This window comes from Tenrec ecaudatus, chromosome X, assembly GCF_050624435.1.
Source record: "Tenrec ecaudatus isolate mTenEca1 chromosome X, mTenEca1.hap1, whole genome shotgun sequence".
Taxonomy (NCBI): domain Eukaryota; kingdom Metazoa; phylum Chordata; class Mammalia; order Afrosoricida; family Tenrecidae; genus Tenrec; species Tenrec ecaudatus.
The window spans coordinates 155,540,108-155,554,618 of NC_134548.1; the positions used below are offsets into that span (position 1 = coordinate 155,540,108).

A 14,511-nucleotide genomic window follows, 5' to 3' on the forward strand; every position below is an offset into this window, starting at 1 on the left:
TCCAGGTGAAAGTCACTGGCAGGCAGAGGGTGTAAGCAGCACACACAGTGAGAACGTCTCGAGGTAGGACTGGGGAAGGTGATCAAAGTCTTCCAAAAGTCTGGAGAATGTGCCTGAGTGGATACTGTCATCAAGTCACTGAAAAAGGAAATAGCTCAGGAGAATGCGATTGGAAAGAAGGAAGGTCATGAATTCAATATGCCAAAAAATTCAACTCTCATTCTCAAGCCCCAACCTGGCCTGCTCCTGCCACACACCAGGATTTTACATGGCTCTCTGGCCTTCTGCTATCTCCTCCCTATCCATGGGAGGACACTCTAGCACTGGTCACCAAGTTAAACATTTCTAATCCTTCTCAGACTCCTCTTGGAATCCTAACTTCCATTCTACTTCCATAGGGTTTTGTTCCTGCCACTCATGATATTTAAATGTACTACACAATACATTGCATGGACACAGACTTCTGTCTCAGCTGGAGCATGAACCCCTGAAGGGTAGAAAAGCCATGCCCTTCCTGATGGTCACTGTCCCCGCTTTCATCTTTGCCCTCTTCTTGCATGGCACTCAGAAGGCGCTTCTTATACATTTCTGAATGAAAAGAGAGGCAGCACAGGCCAAGTGTGGTGATTCCTGAAAGCAGCACCCTCTTCCAAATTGACGGCAGGCTGCTCTGTAAAATATCTGAGCATGGACTGAGAGGGGCTCCTTTTCAAGTTCCACCATTCAAAACGGAAATTGGCTTTTCCAGGTATGTCAGCCCCAACTGCTTCCAAGTCATAAGCCAAATTCAATTACAGTATGATTTACACAAAGCCTTAAAGTGGATAAACAGAAGGACTTAACATGAACAGAACATTTGATTGAGCAAGTTGATGGAGATCTTTCTGCTTTGTTTGAGAAAAATGAGAATGAGGGCGGACATATCCTGTTATGTAGCAGTTTCAGGGGGTAGGTTTGGTGAGAAATTTTAATGGCTTATAGCCTTCAAGATAGGAAATACAATTAAAAGGATTTAAAGATAGGTAAAGCAGCAGAAGGACCAGAGGAAAACAGACTGATTTATCAACCACTCTTTCAACCTTAATGTGCTTGTGTGAATGAGGAAGAACGGAGTTAAATTTTCCATTAGGCTGTCACTGGGATTTAACAGAGTGAAGCTATGAGTTTTACACAATTTTCAGTTAGGGTATGTACCACTGCATGTAACGGTACAAAAGACACGCCCCTTTCGTGTGAACGGGGCTATAAAATCCATAAAAAGCCCTCAAGAAGGCAATAATGGGGACAAAAAGTCTTCCTAGTCAGTAGTACTGTTAAAAAATATAATAACCATGTAGACTTTAAAATGGGATTAGCGCTTTATAAAAAGTCATATTACTAATAAACCCTAAGTTTTCTCAAACAGCATTTTAAGGTTAGAAATGGATTGAAAATCTGTTTGAAGTAGCCAAGATTCTAAAAGATGAGTGGTTATTTATGAAGCTCTTACCTGTACAAGGAAAATGATGAGGAAATAAAAGTTTGCAATTCTTCTGAACTGTTCAAACAGATTCTTTGGGAGGAAATTCCAAAGTGTGTACTGTTAAGGGGAAAGAAGAACAAAATATTAACGGAAATTTCAAAAATCTTACTGATAATGAACCCAGATTCTTACATGAAGTGACAACTTAATGTATTCAACACCTGGGGGGGAAACATTAAAACTCAGATTGCACACACAACTAAGCAGAGGTATAGTATGCAAAACCTATCTTTTGAAATGAAATTTGCAATTTTTGACACTACTGTATATCTGAGCATTTCCTGACCTCAACCTAAATTAGGTTTGCCATTACATCCTTTCATCTTACCCTACACCCACAGGCTGCCATCAGATCAAACAAGAATTTACTAAGTTTGCCTGTACTAATAACTCAAGACCTCACTACCATAGAGATGATTTCAACTCACAGGGACCCTATTGGCCAGAAATGCCCCTGGGAGTTTCCAGGACTGAACTTTTTCATGGGAGTAGAGAGCCCTGCTTTCTCCCACTGAGCTGCTGGTGGTTTTGAACTGCTGAAGAATGCAGCCACACCCACCAGGACTCCTTAATAGCTCCTACACAGATTTAACATCTCTAAAACCCAAAGTGGGGAGTTCTACTGTTCTACAGGGTTTCTAGGAGCCAGAAACAACTCGATGGCAGTGAGTTTAGTTTGGTTTTGCTTGCTCCAATACATTCATTATAGCAAATAACTACATACATGTGAAAGTTTCTCCCTCAACAGCGAATAAGTTCAATAAGAGTAGGGTCTTAAACTCTTTACTATTCTCCCCCACTTCAAATAGTGCTTGGCACAAAATATTTTAATCCCCTTGGCTCAAATAACTTCTGGAGTCTTGTTCTTTGTCATAGCTATAACTCTATTTCTATTATGAGTCCCTCACAACGTCTTCACGGCTGAGAGGGTGTGCACACAAGTATGGGCCTCTCCCTTAAGTCAGGACAATACCACATACCACATGGGCCTTTGGGAATAGAGGAGATAACTGCCCAAGTTTAGATGGCAAACTATATGTGGGCAAGAACAGCGAACTCTCAAGTGTCAAATAGTCTTTATGTTCAAGAACTGAACAACCCTAGAAGTTGGAATAAATTTGATGGCAGTGTGTTTGTGGGTTTTGGGGGTTTGTTGTGAGAAGTTCGGTTTGCTAAGTATCTTAAAGACCATAAATCGGAAAGAGAAAAAAATGTTTAACTTAAAAAGACCTATAATTACATATGAATGGCCTCCATCCCAAGTAGCTGCATAATATGAGAACGTGTTCATTAAATTAAGTAACATCACAAAACATGGCTTAGTTCATGGGGATTTGCTACTAACCTCACTTCAACAGGTTTATGGGCTGAGGGGTCAGAAGATCCCAGGGAGGGTGATGAAGATAAATGAAGGTGAATAAAGTTAATGTAGAAACTGCATTTTAACTAACAACCAACCCAGAAGGTTCTTCTTCCCCAGGGAGTCAAGGAAGTGCCTCCGGGAAGACCATTCAACATTAAGTGCAGAATTGCTTGTGTGTGAATATCACTTAAAAGATGAGAGTCCATACTGTTCATCAGATCCTCAAAGGCAGCTTATGACTACAAATAAAAAAGCTCAAAACACTCATCCAGCGACTTTGAAGCTGCCAGGGTCTAGGCCGGATCATACCTGCTCCAGTTTCAGATTGATTTTCTAAAACAACACGTTTGTGTCTCAGCGAAACTCCAACAGGCTACCAACTGAGCTTCTGGCAACTTGGCCTTCTGGTCCCAAGCTACAGGGCTCTTAATTACACAAATAAACATTGGGGATTGTTAGAATCCTCTGGGGAGGGGCGGGCAACACATCAAAAAGGAACACTTAGTGGTGGTGGTTTCTAAGTCCCGCTACTCATTACCACTGTTTAATATGCTAAATCAATGGCTTCCTTGAGGAACACTGGCTATTTCCTTTACAGGGAGGGAACTTGCTCTCTGCTGTTTCCTCTCCTTCAGTGAGTCACGAGGGAGAACATGCCACAGGCACGTTCCTTGCAAGGCACAGAGAATTTTCCATTTTGACCAATACAGCTTTTTAGGAGGGGTGGAGGTTTTTCAGCCCACTAGTTATGGTTCTTCTGCTACAAACTCTCTGTGTTGTTTTGCTTTTAAATAAAAACTACGTTCCATGTTCTAACAAGCATCTTATTGTATTCAAATTCTTGATCTGGAGGGCATGCTTAACACAATTAATGATAAACTTCAAACTCACTGCCACCATCAAGTTGATTCTGCCTCACAGTGATTTTAGTGATAGGCGCCCTTTATCTAAAGGCTGCCTGGTTGTTTAGGAATCTGGGACAGACCATATGTTAGTCTGGGGAGCCTAGAGAAACAAATTCATAGACACTCATATGTGTTTAAGAAAGAGGTTCATATACGAGAGCAACTGAATATTGTGAAAACATCCCAGCCCAGTCCAGATCCAGTTCATAAGTCAGGTATTAGCCCATATATCCGATCCCAATCTATAAAGTCCTCTTCAGACTCACGAAACACATGCAATGATGCTGAATGCAGGACAATCACCAGGCCAGTGGTTAGAAAGTCCTGTGGATCCAGTGGTGGTGTAGGCATCTCAGTGCTGGTGGGGGTTTCCACATGGCTTCCTCTGGTCTGAGGCCTTTCTACATGTGGCTTATCAACTGCAATGTCTCCCATGGAGTGAGCCAGTAGAGTATCTCCAGCCTCCAAGGAGGAATAACAGAGTTTCCAGAATCCTCAGGAGAAGGTCATGCCCACACAGAGAGAGGCCTCATTAGCTATCACCTGATTGCCAGGCTAGACTCCACTCCTTCACTCTTAGTCCTCTCAAATTGACAAACGATTATATACCTACCACATATCATCAAGTGTGTGCAGGCACAATGGAACAAAACAGCCATATTTTAACACTAGCTGTAAATAAGCACCTGGTTGTAAATAAGCAGCTCTAACGGTTCACTTTACTAATTGACTGTATCCTTTGTATTAGCAACTCCCCTTGATACAGGCAATAAACTCAATTTGGAACATCATAGCAGCCTGCTGTCAGTTCATAACCAAGGGGTTGAACAGAACTATCTTTTAAATTCAGATGAAAGACTGTAAGGAATAACCAGGACAGAAATGGATCAGGATTTAGTAGCTGTACCTAAAAGAGGACCTTGAGAGGAGTTGATAAGATGTGGAGGAAAGTGAAGTCTAATAAACTCCACTGACTCTGATTTGCAAAATGAAGAGAAATGCTAGGGTAATTTTATGCTTGAAACTTTAATCCAAGATATTTTTTCTCATATGAGTTCCAAGCCTAACTTTGGGTATCTCTTCAAAAAGAGTTAAGTGAAGTCAACTCTTTCTTATCCCACTGAAAGACTTTCAAGATGAAGCTTCGCCCCCATCCCCCTCCAAAAGGCAGAGCAGATGAATCCGGTGGTAATGAAAGATCATAACAGAGTGCATGCAGTCTTGACAAGGCTCTTTTTAGTAAACAGAGGAATTTCTATTGTGTTGTTGTTTTTAAACAGCCACAAAATTCTGTTGATTCCCTTTCAGAGTACATTCAACTAATACAACTGTCGAGCACGTTGTTTTTTTTTTTTTTTTTTTAAGAAATTGTGTTCCCAGTAGAGGGTGAAAAAGAACACTAATTCTACACATACATAACATTCAAATTAGGTTAAAGTTTTACCCTTAAGTGTTCCCTGAATTAACAAGACTTATTCTCAGTATTATACTAGCATTACTGATGGCATCTGCACACTACAAAAATAAGCACCCAATTAAAGCACAGTTATTTTATAAAGAGTGGAGAAAGGAAATCAACACTTGCCACAAACTTGGAAGGCAGTGAAGGTATTCTATAAAGTGTACATTTCCACAATTAAGTAACTCTGGTCTGAACACAAACAGCCAAAAGACAATGCAAGGAAGAAGTTAGAGTTTGCAACTATTGGTCTTTCCTGAGACCAGAAGACTTCCTTAAATAAAGAGCCCCACCCCCTTTCAAAAACCACAAGATAAAACAGATCAGTGATGCAGTAAGATCCACCACAGAACCATAAATAACAATAGCAACTACCATTCACAGACCTGCTATTAATCTAAGACACTGTGCCAGATGCTTCATGTGAAGTATTGAAGTTCATCCTCACCAAGATTCTGAGGTAGGGACTATTGTTAATATCTGTATTTTACAGATATGAACAACACTGAAACACAGGGAGATTAAATGACTTCCGTGAACTTTAAACTCAATCTTCTGTCTCCAGATATCAAGCTCTTCACCACTACATTATATTTGTATAATTATTCAATATGTTCAGATCATGGTATTAAGTTATTCTTTTGGAGAGGACCTCAGTACCAAGGAATAACAGCCAGGGCAGAGCATGTCCTGTAGGCCCAAGAGCCCTACATGTCTAGGTTGAGAACCTCTTCGACCCAAGGGAAAACTGATGCCATAGTACATGCAGAGCTCCAAGGCCCACGAGTGTTCAAATGAGACAAGGATTTTCCTCCTAAGCTGTGAGCCAACAGAGAGAAAATGCCTTCCCCTAGCGTTAGTGTATGCAATTTAGATTTCTAGACTCCTAAAAAGAATACATTTGCTGGTTTAAGTAATCCACTTGTGATATTTGCTATAGCAGCATTAGATAACTAAAACTGGTATATTTAAGACGAAGTCTTGTCACGTTAGTAGAAGGAAACTGCATGAGCCTGCATCTCAGACTTCCATACTATCTGCTCTTACTGTTCCTCATTCCAAATCTGCAGCCTCATATGAAATAACCTTTGGCCAGTTAACAGAAAAAAGAGGGGAAACTGTGATTTACAAATGAGTTTCCATGATATGGTGGTGGCACTAGATGGAAGTAGAAAGCTACTGTCATACAGCCCCAAGCGGAGGTGGCTTGAACGTTAGTAACAAAAAGAAATTCTCTTAGAGGCTAATTACAGGTGCTTCATGTGTGCTCACTTCGTGAGGAAGAAGAGAATGGGCCTAATGTACAAATTGAACTGGATTCATGAGCAGTGGTTATCAGTGGCTCCTTTACTGAAGAACTTGGATGGACCAAGACTGAAGCGACAAAGAGCTCTTGGGGGAAAGTACATGAATGGACCTCCCTCACCAGAGAGCATCTGCTGTGAAGGGCGCTCCCAATTATCAGGGATGGACAGCGATCCATCCTGGGGATGTCACTCAGCAATGCTCTCAAGTGACCTCACTGCTTACTTAGTTGGCCCATGTACAAAGTATCTAATAGGACCAAGAAATGAGGATGTGCATAAGCTCAATCATATGGTATTCTTCTTTTCATCAACCTGACCTGCCTTTTGCCACTCCTGAGTGTCTACCCTGCCAACTGAAATGATCAATTTTAAACTCTTGAAGAGCCACGGGTCTCTAGGTGTCCACCTTTCAGCCAGCTACCTAGTGGTAGGCTGGATTACAATGGACCTTTTCCTATACTGAAGGAAGTAATGAGATAATAACTGGTTGCCTTAATGATTGATTTGTATTCTTGCTACAGATTTGCCCTCCCTACTCATATTGCTTCTGGCCACACTACCATTCATTGACTTAAAAAATACCTCATCTAGCACATGGTGTTCTACACATGACCTGCAACTAAGCTCGCGGCTTGTGAAAGCCATCATCTTACCATATGCTTCTGGGTTTGATTAAAAGGGTGGAATTAGCTGTTAGTGATGGGTTTTGTCCATTTCAGGTGAAAGGTGCTGTTCTACCAGACACAAAACATTAGTGGGGTGACGCTTCTGCCAATAGTATTTATACACACATTTGGGAATCACAAGGGATAGAACTGAAATGGTTCCTATGATCATCACACCTAATAATTCACTAGAGGGATTTTTACTTTGTATATCCACAACCTCGGGTTCATGGATTTTAAGAGGTCCTGGTGTGCCAGTGAGTCTGAAGGAATGCTTCTCTCAGGAATCTAGTTCTGATTTTACCAATTTATAAGCTGAAATTATGGCCTGGCCATCTGGGGATCCTTGCACTAATGAATCAACAGGCAAATCTGTCCAGCCAGAGTGCTTTATCCTGGTCTCTCAGGAAACTGCACTGCTAACACATAGTGGCAACAAGGAGGACCTATGGCTTGAAAAGTTGGTGAACAGTCCTGGTCAATGAAGATGTGCAACAACACAGTAAAGGTGCAGTAGTGATGACGAATCAGGTCACAGTGCCAGTGATAAAACCCTATCCAGCTGAGATGCGGGCAAAAGTTAAGAGGAAACAACGAGCAGAAAGTAGAAGAAACAAGCTGAGATAAGCAACTAAGCCCACAGGACTAGCTATAGAAACAAAACCTGCAGCAGCTATGTTTTTTTTGTTAATTGTTTCCCTTTTCACCTGCTACCTTATATGAACTGGCGCACTGGTGGCACAGTGGGTTAAATATTGGGCTGCCAATGGAAAGATCAGCAGTTGCAACCCATCTGTCACTCTGTGGGACAAAGGATGCTTATCTGCTTCCATAAATATGGACCAACTCAGAAACCTTATGAAACCACTCTACTCTGTCCTACAGGTTCAGTATGTCCTAATATACTTGATGGCAATGGGTTTGGTTTTTGGGGAGTTTAGATAAAGTCCACTTTGACAGCTAACGTATTCGATTTCATATGTGGGCATGACTGAATTGGTATCCCTCCATTTTCATATAAAAACTATGGCCCAATTATGCATTCTCTGGGTTGAAGACATCAATCTTTTATTTGGCCAAAGGATTAAAATTGATGCTGATTAAAAAGGCAGTGGAATGTGCTGGATATTTTCCATTTGCCCTTCAAGATCCACTCACCACCATTCTCCTCTCTGCTTGATTGCTCAGGAGACTGGTGTCATTGATGGAATGCAGCCATGGGCTCCCTTGCTGTCTGGCTTCCAGTTGAGCTTAGCCAGTATGTCTTGACAGATTTAGTGGTGGACGGGTAATAACTCCCTTACTGCTAGTTTGTAGTGGGTTGGCTATATCCCTATACCAAAACCCAAAGTCCTATCTGGCATATTTCTTCTACATTCTATTCTCCTGGGGTCCCTGTAACTGCTCCCTCACCTTATTCTTCAGTTCTAAGGTTAACCACCATTCCCAAATGTTGTTTATTCTGGAACACTGCCCATCTCTTGGTAACTTAAAAAAATCATTTCCTTGGTGTCTCATACAACTCTTATCAAATCCATATATACATCAATTGTGTAAAGCATATTTGTACATTCATTGCCCTCGTCATTCTCTAAACATTTGCTCTCCACCTAAGCCCCTGGCATCAGCTCATCACTTTTCCCACTCCCGCCCCGCTCATCCTCCCTCATGAACCCTTGATAATTTATTTCTTACACTGCTGACATCTCCCTTCACCTACTGTTCTGTTGTCCATCCCCCAGGGAGAAGGTTATATGTAGATCCCTGTAATCGGTTCCCCATTCCACCCCACCTTCCCGGTATTGCCACTCTTACCACTGGTCCTGAATGGATCATCCATCCTGGATTCCCTGTGTTTCCAGTTCCTATCTGTACCAGTGTACATCCTCTGGTCTAGCCAGATTTGTAAGGAAGAATTGGGATCATGAAAGTGGTGGTGGGGGAAGAAGCATTTAAGAACTAGAGGAAAGATGTATGTTTCAATGTTGCTATGCTGCACCCTGACTAGCTTGTCTCCTGCTTGAGACCCTTCTGTAAGGGGATGTCCAAATGTCTACAGATGGGCTTCGGGTCTCCACTCTGTACTCCGCCCTCATTAACATTGATAGGATTTTTTGTTTTGGGTCTTTGATGCCTCATACCTGATCCCATCAACACCCTGTGATCACACAGGCTGGTGTACTTCTTCCATGTGGACTTTGTTGCTTCTCAGCTAGATGGCTTGCTTACCCTTCACGCCTTTAAGACCCCAGACGCTATATCTTTTGATAGACAGGCACCATCAGCTTTTTCACCACATTTGCTTATGCGCCCGCTTTGTCCTAATCTTATCCACACCTTTGTAAACAGGCTCTTTCTTTTCCCAAAGTTACTATACTGCGAATTCCTCTCTTTTCTGCTCTAGGGTTTTAATGAACAAGGAGGTTAGTAATTTACTCGAAAACTAGGAATACATAATAGAGAAAAAAGAGGTGTTGACCTATCAATGTAGACTTTTTATGTACAAACCTTTATCCCACTTTCTAATACAGGTATACTAAGCTAATCTCTTTAGAAAAAGAAATGAGCTCCTGGAAAAAATTAAATATTCTATTACATTGTTTTGCCTGCTGGGAAAACTGATGTTAGATAGAATATGAAAAAAATATCCAACTAGATAAAGAATAGCAATTGAATTGTCAAGTATTTTTCAAGAAGAACATATAGAATATAACACAATGAAATTATTGCTACCAGTTCAGTGCACACCATCTCACTGTACCCTCTTCCAGTTACATCCCTATGGGAAACCATTCATTAGAAGGGGCAGCACAGTGATGTGACAAAATTCCTTTACTCAGAGACACTAGATTTACGGCATTCTCATGGATTTCTTTGTTTACTTTTTAACTTTCATTGTGATTTGGGTGAAACTTTAGAGAACAAATCACATTTCCAATCAATAATTCATGTACATGTTGTTTCATGTTATTGTTTGCAATGCCCATAAGCATTTATCTCACTTCTTGTGTCTAGTTATCCTCCCTTCCTATCCTGCTCCACCCCAAACACCGCCCCCCAGCCTTCTAAACTTCATCTCTCGTCAAATGCTACTCTTTTGATCTCAAATGGTTGGTTATCCTAAGGGGTGTGCACCTCCCTGGCATTACTGTTCATCTCATAGACCTGCATATTCTTTGGCTGAAAGTTGATCCACAAAGTGGAGTTCAGTTCCAGAGTTAAAGGATGACTAAGGGCCAGGTCTCAGGGGTTTCGCCAGTGAACCTGGTCTTTTGCATGATTTTGAGTTTTGTTCCATATTTTTCTCTTTCTCTAGCAGGCTTTCCATTGTGCTCCCTTTCTAAGTGATCACTAATGAAAGGCAGGAGACATCTACCATATATACTCGTGTATAAGTCGATTTTTCCAGCACAGAAAAATGTGCTGAAAAACTGGGGTTCGGCTTATACGCGGGTCAGTGGTCCCCCAGCGAGGTGTAATATCTCACAGGCCCCTCCCCCCAGCCCTGAGGTAACACGATGAGCTCCCGTTATCTTGCGGGTGATTGCCGTTTTTCTGCAGTTCATTCAAAGCCCTGCTGACACTGCAGGGCTTTGAATGTTTGTTTACTCACATCTAACCATTCAGAGCCGTCCTATGATGTGGACGGCTCCAATTCGTAGAAGCACCCCTAGTGATTCACTTACTCCGGCAGCTGAACTGGTAAGGATGTGTCTGTGGCTGTGCTCCGTCTCTCCCCTCTGGTCTCTGTGTTAATTCACATCCTGCATCTCCCGCTCACATGTATTCCCACCCCGCCGCCCGGCTAACTTCTTTTTCAAAATCTTTTTTTTTTATTCTATTAGAAATGGATACTCTTGAACCAAAACAAAAACTCCTAAAATGGATACTCTTGAACCAAAACAAAAACGCCGCCAGTCATATGAGGCTGGTTTCAAAATGAAGATTGTGTCAAGAGCAGAAGAGAGCCATAACAGTATTGCAAGTAGGGAATTCTGTGTTGAACAAAAGCAAGAGAGGTAGTGGCGGAAAATGAAGGCTGACTTGGAACAGTTTCCAAAAGCTAAAAAAGCTCATCGTGGTTTAACATCTTTTTATGGGGCTCTAGAGAGTGAGTTGCATAAATGAGTTGTGGAGTGTCCTCAAAATGGTTACTGCGTACTATGCATGGGAAACCGCATACATGCTCTACAAATGGCTCAGGATGACAAATGTAAAGCACCAGGCATTGAAAATGTTGCTGTGTCAGCAGGATGGTGTACCGCTTCATGAATAGGTTTGGCCTATGCTTGAGTCAAAGAACAAAGATTTCCCAGAAATTGCCACAAGACCTTGAAGAAAAAATTATGTCATTCTAGTCATTTATTATAAAGCAAAGAATGATTTATAATTATGACCTGGCAGATATTGGGAGTATGGATGAAATTGTCATGACTTTTTATCTTCCAAGCAACAGAAAGAACTGTGGCAAGCTTAGAAGAAAAAACCATTTTTCTCAAAACCACAGGAAATGAAAAAAAACCTCTTTATAGTTGTTCTATCATGTTTGGCTAATGGAACTAAGCTGCATCCTGTCATTTTTAAAAGAAAGACCTTGCCTAAAAAGATCAATTTCCCACAAAGAATTACTGTGCGTGCACATGTTAAAGGCTGGATGGAGGGAGACGGAACAAAAAAATGGCTGGAAGAAATTTGGAACTGATGACCAGGAGCAGCCGTAAAGAAAAAGCAATCATTACTTGTTTGGGATATGTTCAGAGCCCACCTATTGGATGACATAAAAAATTGGCAAAATCTAGTAAAGTTACTTTAGCCATTATTCCAGGTGGGCTTACAGCTGTACTGCAGCCTCTGGATGTATCTTTGAATAAGCCTTTTAAAGACCATGTGCGAAGGATGAGGCATGAAAGGATGTCATCTGGTCAAGCCCAACTAACAAAAGGAGGACATCTCATGAAGCCTGACATAGAGTTAATAGCAAAGTGGGTTCGAGATGCATGGGAAGACATTCCAGAAGACATGCTGCGATGTGCCTTCCAGAAATGTAGTATTCGTAATGCTATGGATGGCAGTGAAGACTGCGCTTTGTATGAAAATGACAGCAGTGATGGTGATGACGGCGATCTCAGTAAGGACAGCGTCTATGATGACCTCACACCAGCTGAAGCTCTGCATTGGGATACAGATGATGAAGAGGAATCCAGTTTTGAAGGATTTTAACTCTTTACATTTTAGCTTGGTTGCTGATTGAGCTCAGGGACTAGTACTCTTAAGGTATTGTTGATACCTTATTGTTTTTGTTGAACCTATTTTCCACTTACTGTGCTGGTTTACTAAAGTTAAATTACTTGTCCTTTTATTTATGTTTTTTATTTAAAATAAATACTTAAATATATTATCCCACTGATGTCTCAATTTTTAATAATTTTATTTTCATTTGTTTTGATTATTGAAACTCACCAATAGCTTCTGCATTTTCCACCCTAGGCTTATACTTGAGTCAATCAGATTTTCTGGTTTCTCAGGTAATAATTAGGTACCTCGGCTTATACTTGGGTTGGCTTATATTTGACTATATACGACAGTTCCTTTGATTTCAGGGTCATGGAGGCTAAGATTCTCATGGTCTATTAGTCCTTTGGACTAATTGTTTCCCTGTGTCCTTGATTTTCTTCATTCTGCTTTGCTCCAGCCATGGATAGAGCACCTTAGATCACCTTGTGCAAGCTTCTAAGACCCCAGATGCTACTCACCAAAGTAGGATGTGGAACATTTTCTTTGTACTGATGTTAAGCCAATTGACCATGATATCCCTTCCCAAGACCATAGCCCTGCGCCCCTAAGTCCAGTAACTCATTCCCTTAAGGTATTTGGGTTTTGACTAAGTTTTCATAAATTTGTCCCCTGTAAGGCATAGTTAGTTCTATATTGCTTCACTTTTTGCACATCATAGAAACGGAAGGTTTACTGTCATCCTGTGTCAAGCAAGCCTACCACCCTCACATGTGCTCCCTTTGTGTGTGTGTGTGAGACATCTTGGTAATTCTAACAATTTTTCAAACCTTTACATTATGCCACTACACACTTAATAACCTACATGTACATACAAGTTTTATATATGCTGGAAAACCAAACACTGCATGTGATTTGCCCCATCTTTCTCATAGTCCAACATATAATCACTATGGTTCTAGGGCTCCCTGGGAAAGGGGTGGGGAACATTTTTTTTCTGCCAAGGGCCAATTTGATATTCATAAAATCATTCCGGGCCATACAAGTCAAGCATTTGACTCACTCCTGAGAGAGCGCTGGCGGCATACTTTTTACTGGCTGAGTTACAATCTGCAAGGTCAACAACTCAAAACCAACAGCTGCTTTGCAGGAGAAAGACGAGGCTTTCTACTCCTATAAACAGTTACAGTCTTGGAAACCCAAGGCTGTTCTACCCTGGCACATCAGGTCACTATGAGTTGGTATCGACTCGATAGCAGGGAGTTTGATTTGGAATTAAGTGCTGGAACTTTGGTCAGGTGTGCAAGTTAGGTGGTATCGATGATTTCACAGGCTGTATATGACTCATAGAGGCCAGATGTTCCCCAGCCCTGCTACATAAAGTAGTTCTGCTCACTAACTCTGCTTGGTGACCATGTTACCAACTTCATTTTTCTGGGCTTAGTTTCTGCAACTATAGTAAGGGAGTTGAACAAGATAGCTTCTTATGACCTTTCAGTTCTACAAGGCCATGATTTGGGCTCAGAGAATAACTTGTTATTATTTTCTTGGAATACCACAGAGCAAGTAAAAAAATTCACTGTAACAACCCATCATTTTGTTGGGCAATGGAAGTTAAGCCTTTGACTTATATATGGGAAACTTTGGCTGAAGAGAAAATTAGGACATTAAGGGAATAAAATTAACAAATATACTCAAATGTCCTACAGAGCTCTTCCTAGTTAAACATAATCTCTACTACTTCACTACTGAAAGGAGAAATCCAAAGCATGTTTGCAACCCAAAAGGTTAAAACTGTTAAAGGAGAGCATACACTTTGTGTTCTGTGTTTCTAAGTGTTTGTGGAACTCACAGGGAACTAAACCACAGTGATTGCATTCTCTTAGCAGGTCAAGCTATTGAACGATATGCACCTTTAGGACCCAGGGATGGACTTGGGAAGAGGTGATTGAGTGAGTGGGAGACAACAAGGACAAGGAACAGGGAAATAGAAAGAAGTACAAAGAAGTGCATTCCATTCAAGGAAGGCACCCCCTTCAAAAAGGATGTAATTCTTTT

The 14,511-nt window shown here is 41.2% G+C and overlaps 1 protein-coding gene across 2 annotated transcripts in view; it reads right to left on the bottom strand.

Annotated features, from left to right (window-relative positions):
- Positions 1–14,511, bottom strand: part of ATP11C (ATPase phospholipid transporting 11C (ATP11C blood group)) — a 202,989-nt gene that overhangs the window by 78,441 nt on the left and 110,037 nt on the right. For both annotated transcript variants that reach the window (XM_075538544.1, XM_075538543.1), the window contains exon 3: positions 1,490–1,579. In XM_075538544.1, coding sequence (XP_075394659.1) covers positions 1,490–1,579 — 90 coding nt within the window. The remainder of the gene's footprint in view (positions 1–1,489; positions 1,580–14,511) is intronic.